General features: G+C 41.9%; 2 protein-coding genes across 2 annotated transcripts; both read left to right on the forward strand.

Annotated features, from left to right (window-relative positions):
- Nucleotides 1-388: 388 nt before the first annotated feature.
- Nucleotides 389-5,469, forward strand: LOC311104043 (dnaJ homolog subfamily B member 1-like). The gene is made up of 3 exons (XM_084145695.1): nucleotides 389-931; nucleotides 1,610-2,217; nucleotides 4,612-5,469. Exons 1-3 carry the CDS (start codon nucleotides 721-723, stop codon nucleotides 4,840-4,842), a joined length of 1,050 nt encoding a protein of 349 aa, XP_084001821.1. The 5' UTR covers nucleotides 389-720; the 3' UTR covers nucleotides 4,843-5,469.
- A 4,794-nt stretch (nucleotides 5,470-10,263) lies between these two features.
- gipc1 (GIPC PDZ domain containing family, member 1) lies at nucleotides 10,264-15,205 on the forward strand. Its single transcript, XM_084146142.1, has 7 exons — nucleotides 10,264-10,480; nucleotides 10,848-11,412; nucleotides 11,514-11,699; nucleotides 12,014-12,194; nucleotides 12,460-12,572; nucleotides 12,667-12,748; nucleotides 13,223-15,205. Exons 2-7 carry the CDS (start codon nucleotides 11,113-11,115, stop codon nucleotides 13,372-13,374), a joined length of 1,014 nt encoding a protein of 337 aa, XP_084002268.1. The 5' UTR covers nucleotides 10,264-10,480; nucleotides 10,848-11,112; the 3' UTR covers nucleotides 13,375-15,205.
- The last annotated feature ends 1,895 nt before the right edge of the window (nucleotides 15,206-17,100 follow it).

The raw sequence follows: 17,100 nt of genomic DNA on the forward strand, positions 1-17,100 counted from the left end.
CATCAGGGTCTGCAGTGGCTCGTGGGTATGTGTACTTACATCCATACCCACACATGCAGTCAGAGCCGGCCCTACCCTTTTGGGGGCACTAAGCAAAATGTTGTTGGGCCGCCAGTTGCCGATCCTTGAACATGCAATTTAACCAGTTTTATCTGTGCAAGCAACTGCTGCAGAGAAGTGGTGGGGACGTAGTTCGTCTAGATTTGGACAGGGTCAGCGCTTTTCGGGATCCTTGGGACGTCCCTACCATAAACCCTAACCAGTTGTCACGCCTGGTTCTCGACGAGCCTACCCTAACCTTAACCATTTCAACTTCATAGGGACGTCCCAAGGATTCTGAAAGCACAGACCATTTTGAAAGCATGACGTAGCAAAGGGCGGAGATTTCAGTCACAGCAGTATCAGCACCACTAGGCGAGTTCTGGAAGTTTCTTGCATGGTGGCTAGCTAGCGACATGGTGAAAAGCGTATTTTGAGTAGCCACGATATTTCGCCTCATAAATAGGTTTATTCAGCAGAGAGTGAGATATATTTATGCAACTCCATAGTTTGATAGGTAAAAAAATCGTGGAGGGTCGGATTTGTAGGCTGCACTTGCAGCTGTCAACTCTGGCTAAGTAGCTAGCTAGCTACTGGTTGACAGCCTTATTCTGATAAAAGATTAACTGGTGAATTGACGATGGTTTTTTGAATATCAAGCGTTACTTGAGGATACTTGTAATGGGTAAAGACTATTATAAAGTGTTGGGTATACAGAAAGGCGCCTCTGAGGACGAGATAAAGAAGGCGTATCGAAAGCAGGCCCTACGATATCACCCCGATAAAAACAAGTCCACTGGAGCTGAGGATAAATTCAAAGAGATCGCTGAAGCCTATGATGTCCTCAGCGACGCAAAGAAAAAGGATATATATGACCGATATGGAGAAGAAGGTAACGCATCAACTTTTGGTTCCATGTCGTGCATTGTAACCCAACCTGTTTGCGCAATCGACGTTGTCCGGTTTGCCAGCTATGTAACATTACTAGCTGTATCAGCCGTGGCCCTTGTTTTGGACGATTGTAACTAACGTTATTGTTTAAATGTTACTGTTTGTGTTTTTCTTTGATTGTAGCCCTATAAACTAGTGTGGTTATTATCTTGGACGCGACTGAGCGTCAGAGGCGCTACAGTTCTCTCGAGAACTTGCTGGAACTTTCCTACTTGTTATGAGTTGAAACTGTCAGTGGGGCTAGTTTGTTCACGTCACAACGTTAATTCCTTCCTCCTGTCACGTCGCTCATGGTCGGTGACACATTGCAGAACACCTTTTTAGAAACACTTCTGTCAGTGACCCCTGAAGACACAGATGGAAATGTAGCATGCTTAATCATTAGCTTTTAGCATGATTTATTTAGAGAGATGGTATGTCTGGAAGTGTTAAGTGTGTTGTGAAAAAATTTATGCACTCACTAACTGTAACTCGCTCTGGATAAGAGCGTCTGCTAAATGACTAAAATGTAAAATGTTGTGAATAAGTGAATCAGAAAGTGATTTAAAATAAAATTTGATGTTTGTTCTTGTTCTAAAATAACAATTTTGATGTTTGTTCTTGTGTTCACTCTTACCAGGCCTAAAGGGGCCCACAGCCGGCGGGGGTGGTGGTCCCAACGGCCCCAACAACTACAACTACACCTTCCATGGAGATCCTCACGCCATGTTTACCGAGTTCTTTGGCGGCCGCAGCCCATTCGACCAGTTCTTCGCACGCAACGGGGATGATGACATGGACACTGACGACCCCTTTGCCGCATTCGGTATGGGAGGGATGGGGGGCATGCCGGGTGGAATGGGAGGGTTCCACCAACACCAGAGGTCCTTCAAATCTCGGCCAGGGGGTCCCCATGGGGGCCGGGAGAAGAAGAAAGATTCTCCGGTGGTGCACGAGCTGAAGGTGAGCCTGGAGGAGGTGTTCTCCGGCTGCACCAAGAAGATGAAGATCTCCCGTAAGCGACTGAACCCGGACGGCTGCAGCATGCGCAGCGAGGACAAGATCCTGACAGTGGACATCAAGCGAGGCTGGAAGGAAGGGACCAAGATCACCTTCCCCAGGGAGGGAGACGAGACGCCCACTAACATTCCTGCTGACGTGGTGTTTGTGGTCAAAGACAAACCCCATCCTGTGTTCCGCCGGGATGGCTCCGATATCATCTACCCTGCTAGAGTGTCCCTCAGAGATGTGAGTGCTTTGTGATTTCTTAAACATTGTCAGTCATAAACGTAACCCACTAAACTCTTTCAATTGTATTCTCTGTAATGATAGTAATGATATTTCTCTGCTGCTCTCAGGTAGGGTTGAGCGATATAGCCAAAACATTTGTTTTCTAACTTTTCTAATATATTTTTCTCCAAGCTTTGTTGCACAGTTTAAAGTTCAATATACTGCATTTCAAACAGTGCGAAATAATCTAATGAATTCATGGCTTGTAAAATTATACCTAGGCTAAATGTAAGCCTTCCACAACCCACTAATTATGATATTTTATCAAAATAGGTTAACCTGCTTTTTTGCAATAATCACTGATCAGGCTTTTAAGTCTATCTATGAAAATGTCATTTTTGTAAAAAGGTTAACCAGAACCATGCACAATGCACATCCACTAGTTGGCTAATCTTTATATTTAAAGTCTAGCCATCTTGGATCTGTTTGCTTGCTAACAAGTTAGAACAGTTTAACTGTTATGAACACACCCTCCTGTCTCCTACTGTTTGAACAAAATGCAAGCCTGTCCACTTTGTGGCCTACCTACATGGATAAGAAGATGCTTATTTCTCAGAATGAGAACGAGTTGCCAATACGGTATGAAAGTACTACTACTTACTATCTCCTATTGCAAGCCCTGTACAGTGTTTTTGAAAGGGTTTCAAGCTTGTATAATCAAATGTATGAAAACAAGGTCGTGTGTGTGTGTGTGTAAAAAAAGGCCATGTCTGTGCACCTGACTCCCCACAATCCCGTCAGGGTGATTTCTCCCCTTCTCAGCTGTCTGTCACTGCCTCATGGTTTACACCAATTAGAGTGCCCGAATGCACATTTGGACTCTGACCCCTTCCCACTCCAGGTCAGAGTGGCTATCGTTGTCGGCAGATGAAGACGCAAGTTTGGCTGCCGACCAAGTTATGTGTGTTTATTTTAGGAAGATTGTGGGTACAATTCATCCAAGAAAACCACAAGTCCATCCTGTGTCAACTGAAGATTTCTGTGTGTGAGTGTGAATACTATAGTGTGTGGTGGTGAAGATGATAAAAGTCCTGGACTAAGAAGCATCCGTGCTGTTCTTGCCGGACAGCCTGTAGTGAGTCAGAACCAATTATTTTCGACATTACGTGCTAGCGGGTGAGGGCATTCATAACCGACCGCTCAGATGGCTCCAGCTAGCCGTTTTTACAATATATATAATTATGTATTCGTGTATTGATTTGCTCATACTCAATGCCTTTTATTACACTCAAGAAGTAAGACACATCGCCCGAAAGTTAGAAAAGTCTAATTTGAACTATAACTCCTGCAGCCTTGTTAGCATGCCTGCTCAAGTTGAGGACTCGCAGGACAGTAAAAACCTGTTAGTTACAGGCCGTTTGGCTAGCCAGTAGGCCTACTTTTTGAAAATGATTAGTTTGTTTGTAGACCGGCAAGGTGTCGAAAGGGAGACATATACAGCTGGTGGGAGTTGTAGTTCTAATGAAAAAGCACATCGGCTTTGTGCTATTTCTTGGCCGTCAAATACGTTAAACTGGCATATGGTAAATTAATTTCAATTTGGAAACACTTACATTTTAATATATATCTTATATGACTGCATTTTCATGAATTTGACGATGCAAATTTGAAGCCCGTTCTTAGCCTACAAAACGAGACAACAGGAAGTACCACTTTCATACCGTATTCCTTAATGTGTCTTATTATGCTCATTGCACATTTATACAACACAGACTAGACAGCTAGCACAGTCTGTGGCTAAAATGCTGCTAGAGGTACGTACCGCAAGCAGCAAACTGAGCTTACATTTTCCACAATCATGTTTTTAATAGGGTCTGCTCTGCGCAAACTTTGGGAGTTGAGACATAAAAAGGGTATCGTTAGAAAGGTTAAGTTCTCCTCTACAGTAAAATAATGTTTCAATGTGTTTCGGTGTCCATATCACCGATTCTGTTGGACCGAACCTCAAATGCAAATAGCGAGTTGAAACAGCTTGTTGTCAGAGGAAGAAGTGATCTTTCATCTTTGTAAGTCGCTCTGGATAAGAGCGTCTGCTAAATGACAAATGTAAATGTTAATGTTATTGTGAGTGGCAGGGGGAGGGGCTTGGTGTGTGTGTGTGTGAGTGGGGAGGTGCACACAGCACAGAAGGCACAAAGGAGACAAGACCGAAAAGACAACGTCATGAGAACAAGCGCACATAAACGCTTATAAAAACGAAAAAATTGTACGATACAGGCATTTGGAACATCGCGCTAAAACATAAATTCAAATTAATTCGATATACCGCCCAGCCCAACTCCCAGGCCTTGTACTCTTTAACTTAAAATATAACACCTAATTGTGACTATCTATATGTCTCTCTCCCATCAGGCACTGTGTGGATGCACGGTCAGCGCTCCCACTCTGGACGGCAGGACTGTGACTGTGACATCCAGAGACGTGGTCAAACCTGGGATGAAGAAGCGTATCGTGGGAGAGGGACTACCCCTGTCCAAGTGCCCAGAGAAGAGGGGGGACATGGTGCTGGAGTTTGTAGTGAAATTCCCTGAGAAGTTGGGGCAGAGTGCCCGCGATGCACTGACTCAGATTCTTCCTCCTTGAATGACTGAGTGGCTTTTTAAAGCCACCTAACAAACACTAAGACAGCCAGTTGTCTTCCTCCATTACAGTTGTCCTTACCCTAGGCCCAGGACAGACTAGTTGTTTGGGAATTATACCCATTTATTTTGATTCAACCTTTGATCCAAATTATAATTCAGTTATATATTTAACCACCATGAGATATTGACAGAGTAACATGTTGGTCTCTGTTCTCTGATGTTAGCTGTTCTGTTTGGTTCATCATTTTTTCCTGTTAATATTATTACAACATTTCGATTTTATTACTTACATGTCCTATTGACAGTATTACATTTCGCATTGGAAGGGAAAATAAAGAAACTTCTGGGGGACCCAGTGCTAGACATTGGATAATAGGTTGTGTTCGAGCATAGGGCAGGGGTTGGTCTGGCCCTGTAGAGATGACTGGAGCTGGTTGTTATAAGGTCAGCGGGATAGGTAGAGTTGAAGATGCCTGTGGCAAACAGCACTGACGTGGAATTTGTGTGGTATCCAGCTGTTTTGATAGTGCTTCCAGAATATTTGTTCCAGGCAACTTATCAACTATATCTCTCAGGAGCAGTGATACACACCTGAATGTAGATATACTTATAAATACAATGCATATATATTTGGTGTCACCGGTATTATTTTGCAGTGAGGTATGCGAGAGATTCTGAAACTGAGTTATGTTGGGGAACTTTAGAGCAAATAGAATTCAGGAAATTATTTCAGTTTAAATGGGAGGGGCAAAACTTGGGTTTCTTGAGCACAACTTGCAAATCATGTTCAAACTAACCCAGAGATAAAGGTGTGAATGAACATTTTTGGGAATTCACTCCAGGCAACTCCCTACAGATTACACAGACTTGATACACTACATGGCCAAAAGTATGTGGACAACCCTTCAAATGAGTGGATTCGGACATATCAGCCACACTCGTTGCTGACAGGTGTATAAAATCGAGCACACAGCCATGCAAACCTCATAGACAAACATTGGCAGTAGAATGGCCCATACCGAAGAGCTCAGTGACTTTCAACGTGGCACCGTCATAGGATGCCACCTTTCCAACAATTCAGTTGGTCAGATTTCTGTACTGCTAGAGCTGCCATAGTCAACTGTAAGTACTGTTATTGTGAAGTGGAAATGTCTAGGAGCAACAACGGCTCAGCCACAAAGTGGTAGGCCACACAAGCTTGCAGAGTGCTGCAGCGCGTAGTATGTAAAAATCGTCTGTCCTCGGTTGCAACACTCACTACCGAGTTCCAAACTGCCTCTGGAAGCAACGTCAGCACAATAACTGTTTGTCAAGAGCTTCATGAAATGGGTTTCCATGGTCAAGAAGCTGCACACAAGCCTAAGATTACCATGCGCAATGCCATGCGTTGGCTGAATTGGTGTAAAGCTCGCACCCATTGGACTCTGGAGCAGTGGAAACGCGTTCTCTGGCGTGATGAATCACGCTTCACCATCTGGCAGTCCGACGGACAATCTGTGTTTGGTGGATGCCAGGAGAACGCTACATGCCCGAATGCATAGTGCCAACTGTAAAGTTTGGTAGAGGAGGAATAATGGTCTGGGGCTGTTTTTCATGGTTCGGGCTAGGCCCCTTAGTTCCAGTGAAGCGAAATCTTAACACTACAACATACAATGACACACTAGACGATTCTGTGCTTCCAACTTTGTAGCAACAGTTTGGGGAAGGCCCTTTCCTGTTTCAGAATGACAATGCCCCCGTGCACAAAGCGAGGTCCATACAGAAATGGTTTGTCGAGATTGGTGTGGAAGAACTTGACTGGCCTGCACAGAGCCCTGACCTCAACCCCATCGAACACCTTTGGGATGAATTGGAACGCCGACTGCGAGCCAGGCCTAATTGCCTGACGTCAGTGCCTGACCTTACTAATGTTCTTGTGGCTGAATGCTGCAGGGACTTACTTCCAATGTTCCAACATCTAGTGGAAAGCCTTCCCAGAAGAGTGGAGGCTGTTATAGCAGTAAAGGGAGGGACCAACTCCATATTAATGCCCATGATTTTGGAATGAGATGTTCATACTTTTGGCCATGTAGTGTAGCTTCTCCAGTTGTATAGATTTCAGGTAATCAAGAGCGTGTTATCTATTTTGTGCCAAATGTCACGAAAATGTCATGTCACGCATGCGAGATTGACCTCGTTTGTGTTGTGTGTGTGTAGACAAACGTGCACCATCTTATTGTGAAATACTATAAGAAAGTGTGATATGTTTTGACCTCTAGGACCCCTTACATTTAACTTGAGGATCACTATTGTTGTAAGTATGATGAACTTGTATGCCCATTCTCCAGTGAAACTTGTATGTGTGTTTACTCTGCAGTGACTCTTTTTATAAGCTGTTCAAAAACGGCAGTTCATTTTAGCTGTTTAAATTCTCTCTTTAACTCTGTTAAAGCTGTGATACTAATAGGTACTACTACTTCTGAAAGCTCTATGCAAACCATTTCTGTTAAGATCATCATCCTTTTTATTTTGTCATCCTATACATCTTACACACTGCTATATCAGAGCAAACAATGACTGGTCTAATTTGGCTGTGTTTAGACAGGCAGCCCAATTCTGAGCATTTTTTTTTCACTAAATTGCGTTTTGACCAATCAGATCAGCTCTGCTGCGAAAAGATCTGATGTGATTGGTCAAAACACCAATCATTGGAAAAAATATCAGAATTGGCCTGCCTATGTAGTGAACTGATTTTGATGTGCATTGTTTTAGGTAACGCAAGCCTAAGCATCTGTGGTAAATAAGAAAATCATTCCAAAAACAAGTAGTGAGTCAGTTGTACAATTAAAATATGTCTGAATTATTTGAACAATATTACATTTTCAAGTACTTGAAATACATATTTTAACCTGGGGTGCATTCATTACGCTGATTCCGTAGCAAAACGTTTAATCTGTAACAAAAAGCTTTGCAACAAACGTTTACGCCAAACGGAAAACGTTTTGTAACGAAAAATAGTTTCTATTGGACAAATTCAGGTAGGTCACTCCCCGTTTCTGTTTGGTTCTTAAACGCTAAACGGTTTCTGTTGCGAGATGTAATGAATACACCCCTGGTATGATTGTCATTGAGGTTGTTGGAATAATTATCAGTCAACACTTTCCCTTTTATCATTCCACTCCAAGTGGAGTTCCACTCTTATTTTATTTAATTTTGACAGATAAACATTTGATTTAATTTTGACAGATAAACATGTGGTTTAACATGAATGTAGAGACGTGTAATCTCGGTTTAACTTTTTTGTTAAATATTTGCTTTATTTGCAAATGTTTTCCTTTTGATGGAAAAGTTTAAACATTTTGTTTTTACCTATTGTTTAAATTGTTTATATTAAATTTGCACAGATGTTATTATTATTATTATTATTATTATTAGGCACCAAGATTTATATTTGACAAATAGGTCTTAGCACTCTGCTTTTAATTTGTATGAAACTGAACATTTTATTTTAAATATTTGTCCTATGCTTTGAACAAATGAGGTCCCCTTAGCATTTTGTGGTATTTTAGTTGTTTCAAAGACTGGCAAACTTGTAAATATAAAAATAAAATTGTACAAACTGTTGTAGTTCTGTCTTATTTAGGCCCATGTCAAACTTTAAGTAATCGAGTGGATTTAGTTCTGCCCCACATGGGGCACGAACCAGCTACTTTCTACATAACACAATTATTTGCACCATTTTACACATGCACCATTTTAGCCAACTAGGGACTAGCTAACTTGATTAGGGTCACAGCACCATTGTAACAGAGTGCATTTTGTTCAACCCGGAGCAGATTGTCGAATCTTCTGCACAACACACATCCACATCCAGGGGTTAAAGTGAGTGAGAGACATATGGGAACTGAATCTGTTACATGTTAGAATCAAAAGCGGAGCAATTTTTGTAAAAGCCTGTCTGAGCATTACTTAGAAACAGTGGTGGAAAAAGTACCCAATTGCCATACTTGAGTAAAAGTACAGATACCTTTAATAGACAATGACTAAACTCCTGAGTGGCGCAGTGGTCTAAGGCACTGCATCGCAGTGCTAACTGTGCCACTAGAGATCCTGGTTCGAATCCACGCTCTGTCGCAGCCGGCCGCGACCGGGAGACTCATGGGCGGCGCACAATTGGCCCAGCGTCGTCCAGGGTAGGGGAGGGAATGGCCGGCAGGGATGTAGCTCAGTTGATAGAGCATGGCGTTTGCAATACCAGGGTTGTGGGTTCGATTCCCACGGGGGGCCAGTATGATAAATAAAATAATGTATGCACTCACTAACTGTAAGTCGCTCTGGATAAGAGCGTCTGCTAAATGACTAAAATGTAAATGTAAGTAAAAGTGAAAGTCACCCAGTAAAATACTACTAGAGTAAAAGTCTAAAAGTATTTGATTTTAAATATACTTAAGGATCAAAAGTAAATGTAATTTAAAAAATATACTTTATCAAAAGTAAAATAAATAATTTCAAATTCCTTATATTAGGTAAACCAGATGGCACAATTTTTTTTATATATATATATTTTAATTTATGGTTAGTCAGGGGCACACTCCAACACAGACATCATTTACAAATGAAGCATTTGTGTATAGTGAGTCCGCCAAATCAGAAGCAGTAGGGATGAGCAGGGATGTTCTCTTGATAAGTGCGTGAATTTGACAATTTGCCTGTCTTGTTAAGCATTCAAAATGTAACAAGTACTTTTGGGTGTCAGGGAAAATGTATAGAGTAAAAAGTACATTATTTTCTTTAGGAATATAGTGGAGTAAAAGTAAAAGTAGTCAAAAAATATCAATAGTAAAGTACTGATACCCCAAAAAATGTAGTGGAGTAAAAGTAAAAGTAGTCAAAAAATATCAATAGTAAAGTACTGATACCCCCCAAAATGTAGTGGAGTAAAAGTAAAAGTAGTCAAAAAATATCAATAGTAAAGTACAGATACCCCAAAAAACGACTTAAGTAGTAATTTAAAGTATTTTTTACTTAAGTACTTTACACCACTGCTTAGAAATACATTACAGACAGTGTAGCTGAATTATTCATGCAAACCAGGAGGATTATTGGAATTCCTAGGACAGAGGGTTGAAAAAACGTGCTTCACAGTAGGGGGCATCAAAGAGCTTGAGATGAGGAGAGGAATCCTATTGTGGAGGAAGCCATTGTACAGCGCTGAAGTCCCACCCCTGGGGTCGTCACTAGTTACCACAGCTGCAAAGTAATAAACCCCGCCTGTTTCTACTATTGCTCTTCTTAAAATCTGATTTTAAACCTAACCTTAACCACAGTGCTAACCTTATGCCTAACCCCAACCAAAAATGAAGACCAAAAAGTACATTTTTTTATTTTTATTTTTTACGACATAGCCAATTCTGACTTTGTAGCTGTGCTATCTAGTGAAAACACCCCTGCTGAACAAGATACATACCATCAGATCATCCTTTCCTCTCATTCCTCATTAGCTTGTTACTAGCGTATCTCACAAGACTAGCGATTCAAAGGCGATCTAACTTTACTTTCACAATCTTTGGATGAAGAAGTAGCCTAGTGTTTTGATGTTCCATTCCACGTATGGATTGAATCAATCACCTCGCGTTAGCTAGCTAGCTACTAAAGCTCTGGTAAGATGCTTGCCTTGACTGCCATGTTCCTTCATTCTCAGCTAGCTAGCAGCTAATATTGTGTTAGCCAACAAGCTACCTAGTTAACAAGTTAGCTACCTAGTTGACAATCTGTTGTTTTAAAATTGGCGTGTCAATCTCTGATTCAATTTTAGATGTTTATCATCTTATCTAATGCCATGTAACTTGATGGCAAGACAAGTAGGCTGAAGTGTTTTAAGGGTGAGCTAGCTGGCTAGTTAGCTCATGGGCGTTTTGGCACTCGTTTTTTAAAGCTATCTTCCAGTGTATTGTGATGTGATGCACTATCTATGGGGTTTGGTAGTATGGTAGTATGTTTAACTAACCTGTCACAATCTGTTCACAGATGCACTCTGAATGTGTAGTTGCCATACACTTGAAGTTGCTGGAAACAAGTTTGTCCCAACAACAGCAGTAGCTAGCTACAACGACCACTATCAAGAGACAGCTGGGGTTCAGTGGTTAATCATCACTGTGGTTGGGCTGGAAACACTCTGGCATTAAAGCAGGTGGAAGAACTGTTGAGAGAGTCCTGTGCAGGACAGGACCTTTGGCTACCTACCAAAGCAGCATCTGTTCACTTCCACAGACAGACAGCCAGAAGGATAAAAATGCCTCTTGGATTGGGTAGAAGGAAGAAGGCATCTCCACTAGTGGAGAACGAGGAAGCTGAGCCGATCCGAGCGGGCCTTAACGTCCCAGGAATGGACGGTCTGGATGGAGGAGGTGTGGGGCTCGGGGAGGGTACCACCCAGGAGGGTCTGCCACCCCCACCCACCAGCCTGAGACCTCGCTTGATCTTCCACACCCAGCTAGCGCACGGTAGCCCTACGGGACGCATCGAGGGCTTCAGCAACGTGCGAGAGCTCTACACCAAGATCGGAGAGGCCTTTGGGATCGCACCACCAGAGGTGAACAATATGGCGACTGACTTGTGTGTTTCAGATGTGTGATGTGTGTGAGAGAGTTTCTTCAGTTTATCCCTTTACTGACTCACTTTCTACCTCTTCAGGTGATGTTCTGCACTCTGAACTCTCACAAGGTGGACATGGACAAGTTACTGGGGGGTCAGATTGGGCTGGAGGACTTCATCTTCGCCCATATCAAAGGCCAGAGGAAGGAGGTGGAGGTGTTCAAGGGGGAGGATGCCCTGGGGTTGACCATCACTGATAATGGAGCTGGCTACGCCTTCATCAAGGTGGGCAAGATTACTGGCTAGGAAATGAGTTGTCTGTCTGTCACCTCTGAATAGGGCTGGCAGTGGCAGGAAATGCATCAGCATCACACACAGAGGACTAAAAATAGAACAAAATGGGAGCGTTTGAAACACAGAGCCTCAGTTGCAGCGACAGTGTGGAATGTACAGTAGATTGAATATAAGATATTAGTTAGTTGCCTATGCACATTATAGAGTTGTTTGTTTATGTTGCCCAGCGCCAAATTGGCTGATTGTGTGTAATTGTGGATTAGTCTCTGTCCTATTTTTACTTTGTCTCATCCTGTCCCTTCCAGAGAATAAGGGAGGGTAGCGTGGTCCATCAGATCCAGGTCATCAACGTGGGAGACATGATTGAGTCCATCAACGGCCACAGTCTCATTGGCTGTCGACACTACGAGGTGGCCAAGATGCTCAAGGAGCTGCCCAAGGGGAAGGACTTTGTTCTCAAGATGGTGGAGCCCTTGAAAGCCTTCGGTGGGTTTGTGTATGTGTGTGTGTGTGTGTGTGTGTGTGTGTGTGTGTGTGTGTGAGAGAGAGAGAGATTGTGTGTGCCAACAAAATAATTGTGAATTATATTATGGTGTGACAGATTATATTTAGGAATGAGTAAGCAGTTATCAAACTTTGTAATGCCTTTTACTAATTGCTCTTATATTATCCTTGACTAGCTAGATATAGAATTAGGAGGTTAGGACCCTGATGCTCCTTTGACATGTTGTGTTGTCTCCCTTACCTGTAGACATGATCGGCCAGAGGTCAGGAGGGGCCCGGGCTGGCTCAGGAACCCAGCTGGGGACAGGGAAGGGCACCCTGCGTTTACGCTCCAAAGGCCCAGCCACTGTGGAGGAGCTGGTGAGTGTGTGTGTGTGTGTTGGTTCTTCTATTACCGTTAATAAGGTAAACATGTTTTCAGGTCATGACTATGTTTGTGGTATTTGTTTGTCAGCCCTCTGCATTTGAGGAGAAGGCCATAGAGAAAGTGGATGACCTCCTGGAGAGTTACATGGGCATCAGAGACAGTGAGCTGGGTAAGGGAGACAGTGTGTGCATACGTGTGAATGTGATTCACACATGCAGCTCCTGTTACCAAAGTGTTGACTTGTGTTTTGCCACTTAAAATCACATGCTTCGTAAACAACAGGTGTAGACTAACAGTGAAATGCTTACTTATGGGCCCTTCCCAACAATGCAGAGAGAAAGAAATTGAGAAATAATAGAAAAGTAAAACACGTAATAATAGATACACAATGAGTAACGATAACTTGTCAATATACACGGGGTACCAGTACTGAGTCGATGTGCATGGTACGAGGTAATTGAGGTAGATATGTGCATTTAACGAGGAATAAAGTGACAGATAATAAATGTATGTGATGAGTCAAAGTTAGTGCAAAAAGCGTCAATGCAGATAGTCTGGGTAGCTATTTGGTTAACTATTTAACTTACTATTACTTTGTTGTGCTGTGGTTGACCCCCGTCTTACCCCTCTCCCTCACTGTCAGCTGCTACAATGGTGGAGCTGGGGAAGGACAAAAAGAACCCAGATGAGTTTGCCGAGGCGTTGGACGAGACTCTCGGTGACTTTGCCTTCCCGGACGAATTTGTGTTTGACGTCTGGGGTGCCATCGGGGACGCCAAGGTCGGCCGGCTGTAACCGGAGGGAGCAGTGGAACAACCTGTGTGTGGTTTTGAACGCTAAGGCACCAACCCGCAACAAACAGAACTACTAGGAAACACCACACTACCATCATATGATTTACTTATTGTTTTCAGTGTACTTTTTTTAACGTGGAGTTTACTACTCTTGTTGGGAGACTTTTGGGAGAGATTCTTTGGGAGGATAGAGACAGTGTATGGGAGAGGATAGAGGACTCTGATCACTAGCTCTGTGGCGATCAGGCTCTCATCAGACTCAGACTATTTAATGCAACACATGGAGGTTATTGTGTTCAAACAGCAAGTGCTTTTCAATTTTCTTCCGGGTCTTGTGGTTGTGGACACACCTCCTGACCTGGAACACGTCACATGTTGACCCCCATGTCTTTGTTCCACTAGTCCTCCTAGGAACAATCCCGAGAACAAGTGGGAGAAATGAGGGACCACGGCTTACATACACCTACCTTTGATGTTTGAGTTAAAAAAACAGATTTTTTTGCACTGTGTTGCACTGCGCTGTAAAAAAATATAAGAAAAGTGCATTGTACTTCACTGGAGCGGTCACTCACTACATAGCACTGGACTACAGTATTTGTGTTCTGTGCAGTATTGTTCAGGGAGAGGCGTATTGAGATGCTCGGGCCCAGAATGTTCTGGTCAAATCACATGGTCAGAAAACAGTCTTATTAGCATGTGCTATTAGTTTTTGTCTCCTCTCTGTGAGTTCTTTAGGTTTTATGTGCCGTTGGGAGTGTCACTAGTGAAGGAGGGTTTTGGCTGCTGAAGGTTTACAATACATAGGCTATCACTACAGAACTTTCTGCAGCTTTTTCTATGGTTCAAACTACAATCACTAACAGTTTTTCTGAAGTGAATAAACTATAGAAACGAGCTGCACTTAACTGACTGTAATGTGCTGCAAGTAAACAAAGATGGTCTGATTGGTTAGTACTTAAATGGTCCCCTTTGCCAGACGTAAGGGAAACTCCAGTATTAAGAAAAGCAGTGTTATATTACGGTATTACATGAATACTACAAGTACTTGTAAAAAAAAAAAAAATGTACTTATTGGTGGACTGTGCAAGCCTTTACTTTCTTTTCAATAGATGTTTTTGCAGGATTTATTAAGGGAGTGTTGTGAAGTATGTGTTTTAAATGAAAAGTAGAGTTGTTTCTGATGAGGAATTTCCTCTGTTTTAATTGACTTGCTGGTAAAAATGAATACTGATATCCATGCCAAAAGCGTTGGCATTTCCAATAAACTGCATTCTTGAGGGACCAGACAGTCTCAACATGAAGGAGCCAAATCGTTATGCACATAAGTCATGGACCGGTCAAGTAATGAAAGAAAAATGCACCATTATGCAATTCTGCAATGAAATGAAGGACCAGGTCCAAGACTGTTAATTTAGGAAAGAACCTGGACACTACCATAGGAACAGAATGATGTCATTATCAAACCAAACTACTTTCTGCAAAGTCATCTAGGCTTTTAATGACTTCTTTATAGATGAATAAAATAAAAAAACATGCAATATGGGTCAAAGTTCCAAGATATAGAAAATAACTACTCAACATAGAAAATATTTATTTTCATAACTTTTTGGTGTTATCTTTTCCATAGTCTTGCAATATCTGTGTATGAACAACATATTTTTGTAGTAAATGGTTTGGTAGTTTTTCTGTCTTTCAATGCTGTTGAAGTATATATAAATGGTTACTGTCATAAAATACTGATAATAGGCACTGTAACACTGAGGACACATTGTTTTGGAATGGCTTTCTATTATGTCTGATTTATAATGGCAATAATAATGACAACGATTATGAAATAAGATGTCTTCCATGTCTCTCCCTCTTAGTTGAATACATAAATGTTGCCTTTGACTCTTCAACAGGAAATGTTTTCCCTAGATGTAATTCATATTACTATATTATGTCAGATTGTTTAGCAGAAAAAAGTGCAAAATCTAAATTTTTTAAAATATATTTGTCATTTTCCTTAGTGGGGCAAGAAAATGACAACGCCAGGTCGTAGTCAGCTGATATTTTGCACAGGCTGGCTGAGTTGGCGTTCACCTGCTAATGGAAACATGTTCTTCTTAGAGAGACAAACCCATCACCCCCTGGAGTGCTGTGTGTATGTAATGGGAGTGGGGGGGTGTTTATGAGGGTGTGTTTATGTGGGTGTGTGTGCACTCAGGTCCTGTTCTCACCTCAAAAAATACATGCAGCAAATCACTCACTTCAGCCCTCAATAGTAGGACAGTTTGGTAATGCAATACACAATGGGAATTTGATATGGCGTATCAATGTTTGATAGTCCCGTCTAAGCTTGAATTTGTAATTGCACTGATACTAATCTTAGTGCTGGGACGGAAAATGTACAACCTCTTCTAAATGCTTGGCTCAGCATCCCATGTTCTATACGTTTTTGGCATGGTAAACCTTTAACGGCCTGAATCCCCAAAACAACCATGTTTACTTCATACAGCTCACTGGACACACCATGTCATTTCAACGTGGATATTTGGGTAATATTTGGTTGAGATGTTGATCAATGAGATTTAAAAATGTATTCACCCACTCAAAGACAGCCAGAAGTTTGTTGAATTCCCAATGTGTTATCACTATGCTTTCAACTTTCTAAAAGCGCAACCAAATTCCAATGGAAAAACAATGTCAGATTTTTGGTTTAGTTGTCATCTAAATGTGTTATCTGCACTTTCAACCATTTAAAGGGACAACAAAGTTCAAATAGGAATACAATGTCCCATTTTGTATTTATACAATTTAATATGTTATAACTGTGCTTCATCTAAAAGCACAACCAAATGACCTGGATTGCAGTTGAGATTACATTAAAAGTACATAACGCAATGAAGTTATTCATGCTGTTCAAGATTCTGTGCAGATTATTACAGCAATTGTGAAAATCGCCACAGACCTACGACCTTTGCATGCTATCTTGAACATGCACGCTTTCTATGATTAAATAAGAAGACATTTACAGTGCATTCGGAAAGTATTCAGACCCCTTGACTTTTTCCACATTTTGTTACGTTACAGCCTTATTCTAAAATGAATTAAATATTTTTTTCCCCTCAATCTACACACAATACCACATAATGACAAAGCGAAAACATGTTTTAGCAAATCTATTAAAAATAAAAACAGATATACCTTATTTACATAAGTATTCATACCCTTTGCCATGAGACTTGAAATTGAGCTCAGGTGCATCCTGTTTCCATTGATCATCCTTGAGATGTTTCTCCAACTTGATTGGAGTCCACCAGTGGTAAATTCAATTGATTGGACATGATTTGGAAAGGCACACACCTGTCTATATAATGTCCCACAGCTGACAGTGCATGTCAGAGCAAAAACCAAGCCATGAGGTCGAAGGAATTGTCCATAGAGCTCAAGACAGGATTGTGTCGAGGCACAGATCTGGGGAAGGGTACCAACACATTTCTTCAGCATTGAAGGTGCCCAAGAATACAGTGGCCTCCATCATTCTCAAATGGAAGAAGTTTGGAACCACCAAGACTCTTCCTAGAGCTGGCCGCCCGACCAAACTGAACAATCGGGGGAGAAGGGCCTTGGTCAGTGAGGTGACCAAGAACCCGATGGTCACTGTGACAGAGGTCCAGAGTTCCTCTGTGGATATGGGAGCACCTTCCAGAAGGACAACCATCTATGCAGCACTCCACCAATCAGG

Source organism: Coregonus lavaretus, assembly GCF_964263955.1.
Source record: "Coregonus lavaretus genome assembly, chromosome: 28".
Taxonomy (NCBI): Eukaryota; Metazoa; Chordata; class Actinopteri; order Salmoniformes; family Salmonidae; genus Coregonus; species Coregonus lavaretus.

Coding starts and splice junctions, on each gene's coding strand:
- LOC311104043 (XM_084145695.1), top strand. CDS start 721: ATGGGTAAAGACTATTATAAAGTGTTGGGTATACAGAAAGGCGCCTCT. Junction 932..1,609: donor TGACCGATATGGAGAAGAAG/GTAACGCATCAA, acceptor CACTCTTACCAG/GCCTAAAGGGGCCCACAGCC. Junction 2,218..4,611: donor CTAGAGTGTCCCTCAGAGAT/GTGAGTGCTTTG, acceptor CTCTCCCATCAG/GCACTGTGTGGATGCACGGT.
- gipc1 (XM_084146142.1), top strand. CDS start 11,113: ATGCCTCTTGGATTGGGTAGAAGGAAGAAGGCATCTCCACTAGTGGAG. Junction 11,413..11,513: donor TTGGGATCGCACCACCAGAG/GTGAACAATATG, acceptor CTACCTCTTCAG/GTGATGTTCTGCACTCTGAA. Junction 12,195..12,459: donor GGAGCCCTTGAAAGCCTTCG/GTGGGTTTGTGT, acceptor CCTTACCTGTAG/ACATGATCGGCCAGAGGTCA.